The sequence below is a fragment of the Anopheles ziemanni genome, assembly GCF_943734765.1.
Source record: "Anopheles ziemanni chromosome X unlocalized genomic scaffold, idAnoZiCoDA_A2_x.2 X_unloc_3, whole genome shotgun sequence".
Classification (NCBI taxonomy): domain Eukaryota; kingdom Metazoa; phylum Arthropoda; class Insecta; order Diptera; family Culicidae; genus Anopheles; species Anopheles ziemanni.
The window spans coordinates 537,843-555,404 of NW_026689796.1; the positions used below are offsets into that span (position 1 = coordinate 537,843).

The following is a 17,562-nucleotide window of genomic DNA, read 5'->3' on the forward strand; positions in this document are numbered from 1 at the left end:
TAAAACACATGCAGGAATATGGGTTAACCGTACGTCACGAAAAATGAGTTTTTCGTACACGGCAGATAAAGTACCTGGGACACATCATCGACAAAGACGGCCTACGCCCTAGCCCAGAGAAAATCGAAGTCATCCGCCGTCTTAAAGAGCCTGCTAACATCACAGATGTCCGTGCCTTTCTATGGGCCATCAACTACTATGGCAAGTTCGTTCCCAACATGAGGAAACTGCGCTATCCTTTGGACGAACTTTTAAAGGCAGACAAACCCTTTTGTTGGACAAGCCAGTGCAAACAAGCTTTTAAAAAATTCAAGGACGTATTGGCATCCAACTTGCTACTTGCTCATTACGACCCGAGACAGAAAATCGTGGTTTCCGCTGACGCTTCCTCGGTGGGTGTTGGTGCGACGCTAAGCCACGTATATAGCGACGGTTCAGTTCGGGTGGTGCAGCATGCAGCAAGAGCACTAACTAAGGCTGAGCAGGCCTACAGTGAAATCGATCGCGAAGCCTTGGCAATAATATTCGCAGTAAAGAAGTTCCACAAAATGGTATTCGGTCGGCATTTCCATTTACAAATCGATCATCAGCCGCTACTTAGAATTTTCGGGTCAAAAACCGGCATTCCGGTCCACACAGCGAACCGGCTGCAACGATTCGCTCTCTCTTTACTGTCTTACGATTTCACCATTGAATACGTGCGTTCCGAAAACTTCGGAAACGCTGATCTACCATCGCGGCTCATAAATACTCACGACAAGCCCGATGAAGACTGCGTGATAGCAAGCCCATAGTTATGGAAAAAGAGATAAAAGAAATAGCAGTCAAAGCATTAGAAACCATTCCACTAACACTTCAAGACGTCGCAAAGGAAACAAAAACAGATTGTATTCTCAAAAAGACATACCAGTACGTACAGACTGGATGGCCGAGTGGTTCGTATGAAGGTGAGATGTCATGGTACTTCATGGTAGGAAAGAGGCATTAACAACCATAGACGGATGTCTCTTGTTTGGAGAAAGAGTGGTGATTCCGCGGAAGCTGCAGCAAAAATGCCTTCGTCAAATACATCGCGGACACCCTGGCATAGTGAGAATGAAAGCGTTAGCACGAAGCTACTTTTATTGGCCCTCCATGGACCGCGACATTGTGGAGTGGGTCAATACATGCCAGCCATGTCAACAGGAAGCCAAATCATCTCCACGTTCCAATCCATCTCCCTGGCCAGAGTCTACTGTTCCGTGGAAACGTGTCCACGTTCATTACGCAGGGCCAGTGAACGGTGAGTACTTCCTGGTAGTGGTGGACTCGTACACAAAATGACCAGAAATCATTAGGACGACAACCACAACGTCAACAGTTACAATCGATCTATTACGAAGCCTTTTTGCTCGGTTTGGTGCCCCGACAACATTGGTTTCCGATAATGGAACGCAATTCAGCAGCATTGAGTTTCAAAACTTCTGCATGCAACAAGGAGTAGAACACGTTAGAACGCCTCCTTATCACCCACAGTCCAACGGACAGGCCGAGAGGTTCGTGGACACTTTTAAGCGAGTGGTGAGGAAAATTTCGAGGGAAGGATGTGCTATGAAGGAAGCACTGGACACTTTCTTAGTAACATATCGTTCCACACCCAATTCGTGTCTACATTCAAAGACTCCGGGCGAAGTTATGTTTGGAAGGAAGCTGCGAACATCCTTGGAGTTACTGAAGCCTCTGCCCTCTCCGGTAAAAGTGGACCCATCTTCTGAAATTGCCAGACAATTCCGTCCCGCAGATCCAGTATATGTCAAAATGTATTCTGGTAACAACTGGAACTGGATCGCTGGAACAGTAGTGAATCGGCATGGTAATGTATGAAGTGATCACGGAAGACAACAGAAGCATTCAGCGGCATATCAATCAAATGCGGAAGCGCGCCCACAGCACTAGAGACGCGCCTATTGCAACTAAGCCACAACAGTTGCCTTTAGATATTTTATTAGATGAATGGCACATACCACCATTACACGCTAAAGGTCCTGCACCAACGGCTAATTCATCGTCATTGTCCGCATCATCGTCTTCGCAACAGTGTACGCTATCTACCTTCTGTCCAAGTTACTGCACCATATTTGCCATCGTTAGTTCCACCGTCTACGTCATCGTCAGCGTCACCGACTGCATCGTCGTCAGTTCCCGTTCTTGCAACAGAACCTGCATCATCTTTATCGCATCCCCACTTCAGCAGGATTCCTGGTAGACCCAGATTTGCCGGTCCAAAGCCGTTACCGGTACAGCAGCCACGACGCTCTTCTCGTAGGAGAAAAGTTCCTAGTAGGTTTGACTTATACCGGACAAATTTAAAGGAGGGAGATGTTATACGCCAGTAAGATGCAGCGTGAACCCGGACTCTCCGTAGATGAGTTCCATCTTCGGGTGATGCCACGATCGGGATCACAAAGGGATCGCCGTACCTGATGGGGCCGAAGCGTTGGCCTCGCTCTCTGGCTACCTGACCTCCGGTGCGTTCGGACGTGTGTAGCGTAACGGGATCAATAATTTTAATTTGTTGATTGTCTAAACGTCCATTTAGGAATGAAGTGTTTTTACACCCAAAAACATAAAAAATTTCAACAAATGCATTCTGTTATTTCGTATACGGTGACCTGTACAGCTAAGATTAAAAGTGAATTAATTAATTCTAACCCCCAAAACGAGTTAGCTTTGTCTATGCTAAAAGCTAACTAAGCTTTGCAAAAAAAAAAACGAACAAAGAAGTCGCGATCCATAACCGCTTGTGCTCATTGCGTGATGAATGCCTCCTGGGGGACTTGATTCTGTTTTTGCAGTTCGCGAAACGCAAACTCGGCCTGCTCGTAGTCCCAGTTCATTTCCTGCAGACAGCGTCTGCTCCACTCGAGGTTCATGCCGGTCGTGACCGCTAGCGCCTGCACCATCTGCAGCTTGGTATTGTCGTCCGGCGCCGTCGTTGGTAACACAGCAGGGCCCGCAACATTTGCCGGGACCACCGCCGCTGCCGTTGCCCCCGGTGGAGTTGGCACCGCTGGCCGTGGCCCTTTGAAACATTTCTCGTCCTGTACTGACAGCGTGTTGTTGATGTGCAGCATATCGTTGCGGATACAGAATCCACCACCGGCCGGTACGATCACCATCGTACGGTGGAAGGATCGCATCGGCTCATTCTGACCGGCAGGTTTACGCTCCTTAAACACACCCGTCACTGTCAGTAGTAGCATTTGGGGCTGCAAAAAGGGACACGTAAATGGTAGGTTTCCAAACATAACCACAAACTCCCAGTCGTTCTAGGATTGGAATAATTACCGTGAAAAAGGTTAAATCCACCGCGAAGGAATGTACATCGTGCCTGGTTGGCGGAAGTTCCGAAAGGTACGATACCACTTGCAAGCGGTTCTGCTTTAGAAACCGACACCGAGTATCCAGGTCAGTTTTGTGCTTGATGTTACGATTCGCGGACACGTAGGCACCCAATCTAAAACAAAACAATTAAAAACATCCTTTTAGTTAACCTCATTTAACCTAGTCTCAGTAATCCTTGTCTAGTGAGATGCCAACTTTTGCTGATTGTTTTGATGGTACGTGTTGACTGTGAGCGAAAACAATGCATGCTCGTGGTAGGCTTCCAGCAGCGGCTGCCTGTTGTCAGAATCGAACAGCGCATAGTACTGCTCCAGGAACTGGCGCACCAAATCGGTGCTGGCAGGGTTGGCCAGAAAGGATGCTTTGGCCGGCGGTTGCTTTTGATCATCCTCCGGGATGTCGAAGCTGATCGGTGGCGGCAGATCGATATTATCCTGGGAGAAAGGAACTTGAATGTAAGTATCGGTACTGCGACTGAGCGCACCAAGAAGCGTGTGCTTACCAGCTTGATGACCTTCGGGAACCGTTTACGCACTTCACTATAAATAGATACAGTACAAAGGTAACGTTATGCTTTCCTATCTTACAAATCCTCCCCCTTCCTGTCATGACTACGTGCCTTTCGGTTCAACCGGATACACATACGCCACAAAAGAAGAGAGAGAGTTATAACTTCTCAATGAGGGGAGAAGTTTAGGCAAGGTAGAACGGTCGAAATTGCTGCAACAAGTTAAAACACGTGGCGAACGCACACGTGCACCTACTGAATAGGTTGAGTTCCGGACTCTTGCATATTTAGGATTCAGATTCGATTGAAGTCACACACGAGAGCAGCTGTTCCCTCCGTGCACTGTGCCGGCGCCTGTTTACGCGTCTGTGATTGCATTTGTTTTGCCGATGTTGGAAGGTGACCATAGAGACGGAAATTTATTTTGGTAGATAACTATCTACCACACAACAACTTGTAGGGACGCGAGAACGACGTAAGGCTTGTGTAAGAAACAAGAAAAGAAACGTTCGTGGTGGCAAAGAGTTCATGGGTTGTTCTATCACAAAACGTATTAGCAGCGCTCACCACGTTTCATCATCTCTACTTGTCTCGTGCTACTGTAGCATCGTTGCTACAGATATGTCTGATTCGAAATTCGATGCAAAGCACTTCCAGCATGCTATATACCTCAACACAAACTGTATGACGTACCTTTTAATGAGCAACATAAGCGGAACCGGGTGACCTATTGTTTACGAATCCCTACTGCACCTTCCAAAATCGGACTCAACAGTATATAATATTCGGGAAGAAGGTTTCCAAATAGCTGCAATCGTGTACACTTTAGGGAATGCTCCGGTATTTAAATTTTGATAGTCAAATAAAGTTTAAATTCGGTGTGAATAGAATGAGAAATATTGCATCAATTAGTCGCTTTCAAGCGTCGGCTACTAAATCGCATTAAATACGCCAAGATTATTTTCTTTCACTTTTCAGCCTTAGGGGAGCCAAAGATTAGTCCCCAATATTAAGGCTCTCAACTACGACTCCGTCTCATCACTCCTCCACCGGTTGGTATTGTTGAAGCGTTTTTCCCTTTCGAAAGACAAGTATCGCCTGCAACGTGCACCGTGGGATGATGACGCCACGAATTACCGACCCAGGCATCTTACTTCATATCGAACGAACGCCATCCACCAAACGATGATGATGATGATGCCGAAGCTTATGCCCGCAGCACATCCATGGAACGTGATATCTGCTAAGTACAAGACCAGATATCATTCATGTGATCCCAGTAGGGGTTAAATACCTGACATAGAGTGTTTGATCCTCGTAGCGTTGCCGTAGTGGGTTGTCCTCCAAGTTGAGTTCCTGCAACTTTAGAGCCTTCAAGCTGTCCAGTGTGTTGATGTACGGAATCTGCGCGGAAGGGAAGAGAACAAAGTGGTATACACGGTGCTTTTGGTCTACATTTTCGCACTCTCTGCACTCACCTTATTCTTGGCGAGGTATAATACTTTCAGATTGGGAATTTTGTTTGCCATCGACCGCAGATGATCGAGCATGTAGAGCTTGTTATCGTTGAGATTAAGCGCTTCCAGCTCGGGAATATGCTCGGAAATTATATCAACAGCAGCCAGGATAATTTGAGGGCGAGCCAAAGCGCACAAGATATCGCTTAGATCCGGATCCGCGTGGAATTTCTCTAAGTTCAACGCTTTGGTAACCGGGTTGTATCGCTTTTGCATGGCCTGCTTCATGCGTTCCTTTAGCTGATCGTTTACAAGACTGTTGGGTTGGCTGTTACGCACCAAAAGTATCAAACGACGATTATCGGGAGTTTCGATGGTGCGGTTAGCTTTCTGAATCAATTCGGCAACCTTGAAATCCTCCACGTAGAACAGGGCGGCTGATTCGATCACCCGCCAGTACAGTGGAATGAATACGTTCGGCTTTATGGCCTGTTGGATCGCGAGTAGTATGAATTCCTTGTCGTACTTGTGGCCGTAAGGTATTTTCACTTCGTACCAGGTGGTGTTGGACTGGACCAGCCTTGGGCGATTCATGTTTCCAGTTTGTCCGCCACGCGGTATCGGCGAGCCGCTGCGCCTTCTGATACCGTTCTTCCGGTTGTTGACAAAAGTGCGCAGAACACCGTCGTAGGTATCACCGGCCATCGCCTCGTCGTCATCGTTGATGTGCGCGCGAATTAGACCTTTCGTTATGCGTCCTTTACCACGGTTCCCGTTGGACGGGTTGAAGCTGACCCTTCGCTTCACATCCGTCATATTTCTGTCGTTCCGATTTCTATCGTTATAATCATCACGTTCCATGCGATTGTCATGGTGATCATATCTTTGTTTTCCTGAAAAGTAAGGCAACAGAAAAATAATCAACATTGTGTCCGTGCGGACTCGGAAGTTTCGTCATGCCACTTATCAAAATGGCGGCGCAAATTAGCGTGTACCTGCGTCATATCGCCGATCTCCTCCTTGATAGCGGCCACCACGGTTATCACGACCACGGAAATTGCCGTAGCGGATGTTTCTCGGCATGTTTGATTGCAAACGAACAGTAACGAAATAACACGCAGTGCGAAAAAGTGACTTTAAACCTCACTTAGCACAAATAAAGAACACAACACGATTTTTCATGAATCTATGATATTTCATGCAACGTACATGAATGACAGCGTCGGTTTGACAGTTGATGACAGCCATGACCAAGGTGTGTAACAAGAAAGTGTGTTTTGGTGAACCAATGGAGAGATGAAAGGAAATGACGAGAAGTTGATTCCGTGTGGAAAATGTACTAAATATTATTTTCTGGACAACATGGAAGCATCAGTGATGTAGAAATCAAATAAAATATCGATTTCAAATCCAGCTTTGCTATAGCAACCATGACGTTCATGTATCTTTTGCATATACAGTAGATATCCGACATACGGGGACTGTCAAATTTTGAAAGATTGGGTTTATTACATCGATTTAAATTCCTGATGTACAACCAAACGAATAAATATGTAAATTACACATTTGCATAACTTACGCTTCTTATTTCGTTTGTTGCAATTTATGTTGTTTGAATTAGCTTGCATTGCATTCATATTAATGGACAACGAAATTTTTTTGAATATTCTATGATGCATGTACACAAGAGCTCGATCTCTTAACTCCTAGTATAAACTATGTGTCAAGCAATATTCGAGATACGCGGAAATTTGAGATACGCGGATTTCTCTGGTCCCCATTAAACTCCTGGTCATAGCTTTGCGCAACGGTTGCGTTTTTTCCCATGGGAGAGATAGGAGCTGTCATGGGCTGTCACCGCAGACGCACGACCTTGCGGTTTCTGTACTAAAAAATCAAATTCTGTGCTCGTTTGACAGATCAAAAACGCAACCGCATGCGGTTGCGCAAAGCTGTGACCACAGGTTAAACGATAAGGAGTTCCTAATTTTGTTACATCCCTCCTCGGCCTATTAAAAATTGAGAGATTTTTTTTCGCTTTGATTAGTTTTGACAGAAATCGATATTAAATGTCTTGCGGACATTTTGAAATTTTGACCGCGTGACCGCATGAGGCGTACCATACCAAAAACTTGGTACGGTCGAGCTCCAGCGTATCATACCAAATGCAACCCAGCACTTCTGGGTTGGCTGACAATGGTGTGCTCGAAAGAGCTCGATGAAGTGCTCGACTTTTCATATTGGTAAGAACTTGTCGAGCAATTATCAGTTAATTTGTGAAGAGCACCTCCAAAAAGTTAATTGATGGAAAATAATAGCATATTTTAGAATCATGATGGAGTTTAAAACTGTTATTATTATTTTTCCGTACCATAATATTGTTGAAACATGACAACTTTACTTCATGGATGAAAATAATGCGCTGCAATTGTCGTTCCAACCAGGCGTTAACAAACAAAAATACTCGTTCTCTTTTCATCGTTTTTTTCTTATATAATAATTGATACGATATATTTGCTTAAAATTTTTCTACCCACTCTGTTGGTCATAGTTCTTAATCCAACAACTATTTCGTTTTGAAAGGAGTTATGCAGCATTCAATACGTTGATAAAAATATTCTCATGTTTTCTAAGTCATGAAACAATGTGGTAAAACGAATCTTATTGTTTTTATTTGTTTTTTTATTTGATTCAGTTTGAATACAGTCTGTTCCCGAGTTACGCGGATTATGGGGACCAGAGAATTCCGCGTATCTCGAATTTCCGCGTATCTCGAATATTGCTTGACACATAGTTTATACTAGGAGTTAAGAGATCGAGCTCTTGTGTACATGCATCATAGAATATTCAAAAATTTTCTTTGTTCATTAATATGAATGCAATGCAAGCGTATTCAAACAACATAAATTGCAGCAAACGAAATAAAAAGCGTAAGTTATGCAAATGTGTAATTTACATATTTATTCGTGTGGTTGTACATCTCAGGAATTTAAATCGATGTAATAAACCCAATCTACTGTCAAACTTTGAAAACCGCGTATCTCCGAATCCGCGTAAGTCGAGAACCGCGTAACTCGAGAACAGACTGTACATAAGGTGAGCAGGACAAAGCATACCCAGCCAGCAATATCTGTCAAAAACATAGGCGAGGGCGAGTAGAAGGAAAATCCCCGCCGCAAGCGGACTGTCGATGTTTGAATGTGTGCATGGGACGGCGATGAATTCAGTGCAAGAGGAGCTTTCGATATGGGCATTACACGAGACGCCATATTTGCCCACCTTTGCGTTGTGAATTGTGATCGACTAAACATGTTTCTGAGTAATTTCAATTTTAAATATGTGATTTAGTGTTCTTTTCGTGATCAGTAGTGTTATATATGTGAAACAGATGGAATAATGAACAGCCGCGTTTGCTGTTTGTGTTTTGGAAGGCAGCTGCCGGCAGCTGTTCTTTGGCGCTGTGCTGTCCCGGATGACTCTCAACCGCTGCAGCCGATAGAGAATGCATCGTCCGTTTCACATATCCCAGCATTCTGGCGCTGTGCTGAGCAAGAGGCCTCTCAACAGATGCAGCCAAGAAGTCATACCCCGAATCATCCCGGCATTCTGACGCTGAGCTGATCCGGACGCAGAGCGGTAAAAAAGGCATCTCCCGGATTTTACACGGAGACAGGATGGACATCTTAAGTGTAAACGTATTGTTACCGTAACGAATAGTAATATTGTAATTGTAATTGTTGTTATTTGAAATTCAATGTATATTTATTGAAATAAACGAATATGTGCATTGAAATTATGAATTTATTATTGACATAAATTGAATTATAATAAAATAAAAAAATGGCTGCCTCTACTGCTTATGTGTGCGTGAAGCAGGAGTTTACATGTGTGCGTGCACCCATCGGCTTGGATTGACGGTCTTTCGTGCTTCCGTTAGACCCGATTGCGGACCGTCACCAAAAATTGACAGATATTGCTGGCTGGGTAGAGTTGGAGCGAGAGGTTTCGTGACTACACTTGCATCGCTCGATTCTGACAGAAAAATCGGTTTTTGACACTAGGAGCGTACCAGTTTTTTGGTATGGTACGCCTAATGTAGTCACGCGGTAATGTAGTCACGCGGTGAAAAACAAATGTTTATTTGTTTAGTACAGAGCCCTACAACCGCAATTCATGTGTTTTTTGTCTTGAGAAATTATGTCAAGATATGCATTGGGTTCCAGCTGTCAGTTGTTGGTTGGATTCCGGTTGAGAAAAAAGCTTACTGTACTTTTCACTTAGTTCTATATTTCCCGATTTCTTGGTTCGTTGCCGTAAAATCGGTACTGAAATGTTGTTCAATGTGAACATTCCTACAGTTTGGTGTTTCATCGCTCACTATGAAGAGTTTTTTACATCGTTATTAAAAGCATAGTAAAATTTTCCTTGTCCAAAATGGGGCAGACAATGGCATGTCATTGCGGAACAGGCAACATCACACCGTAAGTCAGGCAGTGCATCTTGACTAAAATTTAATTATTAGATTTGTGGTAGTTACGACGAATGATTGCAGAAAAAGTTTTTTCTCTATAGATTAGTCAGCCATTTCATGAAATCTATAGTTTTCCTTTTGATTCTAGTGCAGCATCAATTTGATTGCATGTGGGAAGTGCTTGCCCCCTGAACAATATTCTACGAAATTTGGTTACGTCATGCAAGGAACGAGAAAAAACGAGAACAGTTGTGTAAAGTGTGGTAAGTAACAATGCAGTTTTACCGTCGTTAATCTTGAAATAGAGAGACTAATGGCCAAAATGGTCAAAGCCTCTATAAGTTTCAGCTAAATGAATGTTTCTCGAGATAATCTCACGATCACAGATTATGAAAATCTGATTGTTCGATTGTGTAAAAATTATTGAACAGTGTCAAATGTGAAATCATTAATCTTTTCACCCATTTTAGAGTACTTAGAATTGATAACAATGATTTTTGTTCATTGCATCTTCTTGGTGCACCTTCCTACGAAGTACGTGCAAAAAGAACGGTGAAAAAAATCGTACCCAAGCGGCGCTATAAACAATAGAATTTTGACGGCCAATCGCAAAGTCGGACAGTTTAATTGCATCGTATTTTTGTTAGCTAAAGTGGTGTGTAAGTTAGTTTCGACACTTGATATTTGTTATTATCGATGCAGAAGACTCTTGGGCATCGTTAGAAGCACTCGGATGATTCGATTCATTATATTATTGAAGTTTTGATTGAAACATGCGTCACACTACTTTGTTGGAACGAAACATCATCATTTATTCATCATAACTTTTATGTTCTTTCACTTTTATGTTTATCAGTACACGTAAATTACATAATTATCCATAGACTATATTTACTAGAACGATCACGTACACTTTAAAAACGCAGGTCCTTGGCCTAAAACTTAGCGATACATAAAACAGACGCCACGCGCGGCTCGTCCGTGCCCGATCCTCTTCCGATCCCCAGCCGAAGTCAACTGATCGAAGGGACGCTGCATATTGACCCCGATGGCTCAGTGGCCCAAAGCTTATCCATCGGGTCAGGTCCTATCACAACATATCCCCCTTTTAATTTAGACGATACTCGTCGAGCCTACGTGGTGGTCTTCTAGGCCTAGAAGACCGACGTGGCTCTTGTATCGGCTGCCGTCGTCTGCTAGTCACGAAAGGGACTGGACGTGGAGATGCAACCGTATCCGATGCGATGATTTGCTGCCCTGCAGGAGAAATCTGCCTTGTTTCATGCGGCGCTGGATCGATGAGCAAATCCAACGGCAATCGGTTCGGCTCTACGGTATTACCAGGTGCATTAATTGGCGTGGCAGCACCGCGCTCTCTAAGCTGATTCAGGTGACGGCGATGCAACTTGCGATCCTCGGTCTCCACCTCGAACATCACCGTACCTAGTTCTCGTACAATCCGTGCTGGAACCCACCGCCAAGAGTTTCTAGCATACATCTTGGTATAAACGGCGTCACCGCTACCGAACCGTTTATCGCCCACTGGCGGTGCTTCCTTTTCTGCGGAGGGAGGTTTCAATAGTTCTAGGGCGGTCCGAACCTTTCGCCCCAGCATAGCCTCCGCCGGAGTTTGGCCATTTCTAACAACCGGGTTGGGAGTCATCCGATAAGATGCAAGGAAAATATCGAGTGATTCCTCTCGTGTGGCTCCACCTTCGTGGATCTTTTGCATTTTTCTTTTTAGCGTGTCCACGAAACGCTGCTTGCCCGTTCGATTGAGGATGAAACGGCGCGGTTTTCACGTGGTCTATGCCGTTTCTACAACAGTAATCCTCAAACTCGGACGATACGAACTGGGGTCCATTATCGCTGACCAACGTTTCGGGATAGCCAAATCTTGCGAAGATGCCCCGCATCATCGCAATAGTAGCCTTTGTCGTAGTGCTACGCGTCCTTACCACCTCTGGCCACTTTGTATGCGCATCTACCATTACCAAAAAGTAATCACCGTCAACTGGACCGGCATAATCGATGTGGATGCGCTCCCAGGGCTTCTTGGTAGCTGGCCAGGAAACGGATTTCTCACGCGGGGAGGACTTCGATGCTACTGCACAGGCGTGGCATGTTTTCACGTACTCGGCAATGTCTCTATCTATGCTTGGCCAGTACACATAACTGCGAGCCACCGCCTTCATCCTTTGGATCCCTGGATGTCCTTCGTGCAGCTGCTCCAAGCAACGTCGCTGTAGCTTTCTTGGGATGACCACCCTCTCCCCGAACAAAATACTTCCCCGGAACGTGGATAAGGCCTCGCTTCTGTGGAAAAAGCGAACCAAATCTTCGCCGTATGATTTGTCTCGCGGCCAACCTTCCATAATGTATTTTGTTACTTGCCGCAGTACCGGGTCGGATTCCGTTGCCTTCGCAACATCTCTAAAATGAAGCGGAAAAAGGTTAATACAGTTTATTACAACGGAACTCACGTCCTCTTCCAACTCAGCGCTTGCAATGATGTACTCTGGATCTGGTTTTGCGTGCTCCCTTATTAGCCTTGAGAGCACGTCCGCGTTGCCAAATTGATCCGTTTTAACATATTCGATGCTAAAATCGTACAGTTGAAGCTGCAGAGCAAAACGCTGTAACCTGTTGGCTGTGTAAACAGGTATGCCCTTGTTGGAGCCGAAAATGCGCAACAGTGGTCGATGATCCGTCTGCAACCGGAAATGGCGTCCGTACAGCATTTTATGGAATTTCTTAACGGCAAAGATGATCGCTAGACCTTCACGATCGATCTGACTGTACCCTGCTTCTGCCTTCGTTAGGGCTCGTGAAGCATGCTGCACCACCTTCATCGATCCATCAGCAAATCTATGGCTGATCGTTGCGCCTAGACCAACCGACGAAGCATCAGCAGAAACCACTATTTCCGCGTTGGGGTTGTAATCCGTCAGGAGCAGGTCGGAGGCCAGTATCTCTTTAAATTTCCGAAAGGCATCTTCGCACTCGCGTGTCCATTCAAATTGTGACTCGTTTTTCAGCAGCACATCCAGAGGGTACCGAAGGTCTCTCATCTTTGGAACGAACTTCCCGTAATAATTCACGGCTCCTAAAAAGGATCGTACTTCACTTACATTCCTTGGCGCCGGCAACTCGTCAATTTCTGCTATCTTTTCGGGATTCGGTCTGAGACCCTGGCTATCAACGATGAACCCCAAATACTCAATTTGAGTCATTTTGAATGCACACTTTTCCGCGCGGATGGTAAATCCGTAATCTTCGATGCGCCGGAAAAGGTTTAGCAGGTTCTCATCGTGCTCACGCTCTGTTCTTCCTCCCACGACTACGTCGTCCATGTACCCGGATGTACGATTCAATCCGGCGAGCATTGCATCCATCAGCTGCTGGAATGCCGCTGGTGCAATCTTTATCCCGGGTGGCAGGCGGTTGTAATGGTATAGTCCGCGATGCGTATTTATCGTAAGTAACGGACGATACTGCTCATTTATTTCCACCTGCAGGAACGCGTTCGAAAGGTCAATTTTGCTGAAAAACTGGCACTGAGCAAGTGTTGCAAAAATATCCTCTGGAAGTGGTAGTGGATACTCATGGGACTGGAGAGCTGAGTTCAGGCCAGTTGAATAATCTCCACATATTCTTATACTGCCGTTCTGTTTCCTCACTACCACGATTGGGGCTGCCCAATCCGAATAGTCCGTTCTGGTGATAACACCCAAGTCTTGCAGGCGGTCTAGCTCTTTTTCCACAATAGCTTGCATCGCGTATGCAACCGGACGTTTGGGACAAAATACTGAACGGTGATTATCCTTCAGCCGCAGCTGAATATTTGCCTTAGTGCACAATCCACTTCCACTAAACATTTTAGGGAACTTGCTTTCCCATTTTAGCGCTTCTGTGCTTATCGCGTTACAAAAGTGGTCCATTGGCACCGACCCGAGCTGGAACTGCTCGATCGCATCTGCTCCCAGAAGCTGCAAGTCTGCTGGTATGACGCGAATAACGATGACCTTTGTCCTGTCGCCAATCGTTACCCTTGCCGTAAATTCCCCATCCAGCTGAAGCTTCGAGCCAGACGCTTTCCTCGCGCATACTCCTACCGGCTTCAATGTTGGCCTACCCAACTGGTCCCATGCACTCCGTCCGACCACCGCACTATGGAGCGAAAAGAGCAAATTGCCGGGATAAAATTCGGAATCAAATGTTTTGCAATTTTTTCATTGTAATATTGTGTAATATTATTATATTACACAAAATTATGATGTTTCCGGACAATCCCGCCAGGTGGCGCTGCAAAAACCTCATATTTTTGGACTTTTCTATGGGTGCATTATTTTTTCAATCTTTTTTTTACATTGACTTAAAGATTTTTTTTTAGTTAGATATAAAACAAACTAAATTTACAAAAAACTTTCATTCAAAATATTGTTATTTGGAAAATAATTGATATTTGAAGCATCTAACGTGGACATAACTTATGAACTACTCTGATGATTGCAATGCTCTCATAAAAATGACTTTAATATTGAATTCTCGTTACATTTTACGGACGTGTTCTCTTCTATCCCTTCTGTATATTTTATTTCTACCTTCTGCTGCTTCCTCTCCTAAGGATCCTAATGGAGCTGGGACATTTAAAATTATTTCATCTACATGCGCAAGAACTTTATGGACAGTAGAAGGCATTTTGTACCAATTGTAATGATGTATGTAAAACATGTATGTGCCTTTGCAATATAGACTAGTAGTTTTTGGATTTAAAGGCTGTGAACAGTTGATGGCTATTAAAATATTTCGAACCCTTTCTATAAGTTCTGTTTCTATTTGCAAAATGTCGCTCAATTTTTCAATGTTTGAAAAAGCCCGATGACAAACATTTGCCGTCATACTATTTCCACCCATTTACCTTGGTTCATCTACTTTAACACCAAATTCCTTGTACATCTTTTCCAATACATTTTTTTTCGATAATTGTACATGTTTTTTATAATTTTAAGTTACCTTCCATTTTTTTAAATTCAATTATGTACGAAATCTGGAGCAAGCATTCGAAAAATCTCATCCAACAGTGCAGTGGAGATATTCTATAAGATAAATTCTCAGGATTTGGAAGAAATCCATTTTATAAGTGCCCTACACTGTTCAATGCCCCACGAGCACAATAATACGACGCTTAGTGAATCACACAAAGAAGATGAAAAGTGCCGCAAGATTTCTGCTTTTTGTATTTCAATTATTCTATACTCAGTGTTATTGATGCTTACGGTTTGATGCTAACTTTACTTTCAATGAACTTTAACGCATACCCAATGTTTTCCTTGCAAGAAGCATCGTTGATTATAAAGGAAACCATCGTGAGATTATCAAATCAATCTCAAATAGATTATTGATTTGAAAACTATAAAAACGTTGTTTGTTCTCCAAGGAGCTCACTTAAAATTGCTGTTTATGCTGTTCAAGGTAAAGCTTGAATGATGTTTTTATAAACGAACGAGGGTTATATATGAATCTTTTCAAATTCATACCGCTATGGTATGCCGTTCGAAGGTCAAAATTTTAAGATCTATCTTAGCTGTTACCGTATGGTAAGGATATATTGTTTTCAAAAGCAAATATTATCAAATATTATCAAATATTTGTGCCACTTCTACAAGTTATCCACCCACAATTAGCGGCGTTTTACAATAAGGGTAGAAAAAGAGTGACAGGTATATCTACCCAAAATTCACGGCTTTTACAGGTAATGGTACAAACAGAACAAAGTGTTACCGGCCCAAAGTGTTACCAAAGTTTTTGAGTTTGCTGCTCGTGTAGCGTGGCTCTTAGAGTAATGGGTTTATGAGCTGTAGAACAAGTAAAAGGGACCAGCTACATTCAAAGCAAACCAAACCAAATTTCGTTCTTTGCCAGTGATTTGCCTAGTCTTTCCCCTTTTAAGTGATATTCAACCATTACCCTGCTTCACATTTTTCATTGAATGAGAATTTCAAATATTTCTTACCACACATGACGCTGCATATGGCATGATGGAGACGCCTAGTAGGTGATAAACTATAAGCCTCACATACGAAATTCAAAAAAACAGGTAAAGTTCGCGCGTATATGCAAAAAAAAACCATCATTTATTGTTACAAAACATTCTAGACTATAAGTGGGTATGCAACATATTACAATCTTTTACGATCCTTAGCGATGGCGTATGGTTAAAAACAGAAAATTGAAAAAATTTCCAGGAGTTTTGCGAAACAATTCTTTATATTTTGTGATATTCAATTTCTATTTACTTAAACTGTCAACAATTTTAAAGCAGGATAATGTACCTTTCCAAAACTGTGCTTGAAATTTGATTCCGGCCATTATTATAGGAGTTACAGCCCTTCAAAGTTGATGGATTTTTTTCAATTTTTCACGCAAAATTTTCACAAATCTCGACTTTGACGGTCTGTTTCTCAGAACGTGGAAGAACAGAGGCTCTAGTTTTTGGGTCATTTCTTAGTTTCATCTTGTAGTTTAAGAAAACATATTTCATTTTTCTGAAATCCAAAAATGAATTTTTGATTTTTATCCCGGCTTCGCTCCATCGTGCACCGTGATGTCCGAACCGGTGTCGAGCTGCATGCGCACCTTCTTGTTGTCGATCAGAAGGTCGACGAATTTCCTTGTTTGCGTCACCTTGCAGACGTTAATCGTTACAAACCGTGTCTCAACCGGAGTGCGCCTGTTCCATTTCTTGGATTTTCGCCGCTGGCGCCTACCGTTTTGTTGGTTGCAGAAACCCTCTCTATGGCCCGTTTTGTTACAGTTACGGCACTTATGTTGGGCATAAGAACAGTTTCTTGCCCAATGGGTACCTCCACACAACCAACAAGGCCCAGCCGGCTTGTCGCGAGTTTCTCGATACACGCCACGTTCTTGCCGCAATTTTTATCCTTGATCTTGACCAGGCGACTGGTATCGCGGTCCTCTGGCCCTTAGCGCCAGGACACGATCATTAGTTTTTGCTGCAATCATCGCGCTGTCGACTTTAAGACTCGCGATCCGTTGACATTCCGCAGAAAGTTGCTCCAGTGTAACGTCGTTTCGCTCCTCGATTCGAGACAGAAGCCTCGTTCGCACTTCAGCGTCAGCTTCATCTTTCAATCCGCAAACGAGCATTAAACATTTAAACTGCTCTTCGCTCATTGCGGCTGTTGTGTCTTATGTTACATTAAAAAAGTATTTTATTATCTATAAATTAACGATTAGACAATTACACTTTAAAACGGGTTGCGCGTGAAGGATGGACAAATACGGTACGGACGGGGCAGCTCCCGGGAGACGATACGCGTCCTCTCGCTAGGACGGTCGGGAAGCGAAGCGGCCATCCTGTTGTTCACCTCGTCCGCTATCGGATACCGATAGCGGCGAGTGGAAGGATGGCTGCGTGCGTTGCAGCTTCCAGTGGATGATGAAGCTGCGTCTTCACAACATCTCCCCCTTTTATTTCCGATAATCGTTAAGCCAACGAGGAAGTCTTCTTTGCCTAGAAGACTTTCGTGGCACCGTTAGCGGCTGAGTCGAAACACTCGGAGCTGCTTCCGTAGGTCCGCATGACGGCTGACGTAGTGGCGCTTGCGAGACAGCTGTGGATGGTGCAGGCGGCGGAATCGGATCCGCCGGGTCAGGAGCCGCCGGGCCGATGAAGGAACTGCTCGGTATCTGTTCCGTAGGCGCTCCCCAGTCGCCCA

General features: G+C 44.0%; 1 protein-coding gene across 1 annotated transcript; it reads right to left on the minus strand.

Moving 5' to 3' along the window:
• Positions 1-2,786: 2,786 nt before the first annotated feature.
• Positions 2,787-6,432, minus strand: LOC131292094 (nuclear RNA export factor 1-like). Its single transcript, XM_058320779.1, has 7 exons — positions 6,345-6,432; positions 5,371-6,242; positions 5,187-5,296; positions 3,887-3,923; positions 3,580-3,818; positions 3,328-3,496; positions 2,787-3,248 (listed from the first exon to the last, which is right to left on the minus strand). The coding sequence occupies exons 1-7, from the start codon at positions 6,430-6,432 to the stop codon at positions 2,787-2,789; spliced, it is 1,977 nt and encodes a 658-aa protein (XP_058176762.1).
• Positions 6,433-17,562: the final 11,130 nt, after the last annotated feature.

What these genes read in the sequence shown, in the direction of transcription:
- LOC131292094 (XM_058320779.1), bottom strand. Translation starts at nt 6,432, where the DNA reads ATGCCGAGAAACATCCGCTACGGCAATTTCCGTGGTCGTGATAACCGT. An exon ending in TATACCTCGCCAAGAATAAG is followed by an intron (nt 5,297 to 5,370) that starts GTGAGTGCAGAG and finishes CCTTCCGCGCAG; the next exon opens with ATTCCGTACATCAACACACT. An exon ending in TGGATTTAACCTTTTTCACG is followed by an intron (nt 3,249 to 3,327) that starts GTAATTATTCCA and finishes CCCTTTTTGCAG; the next exon opens with CCCCAAATGCTACTACTGAC.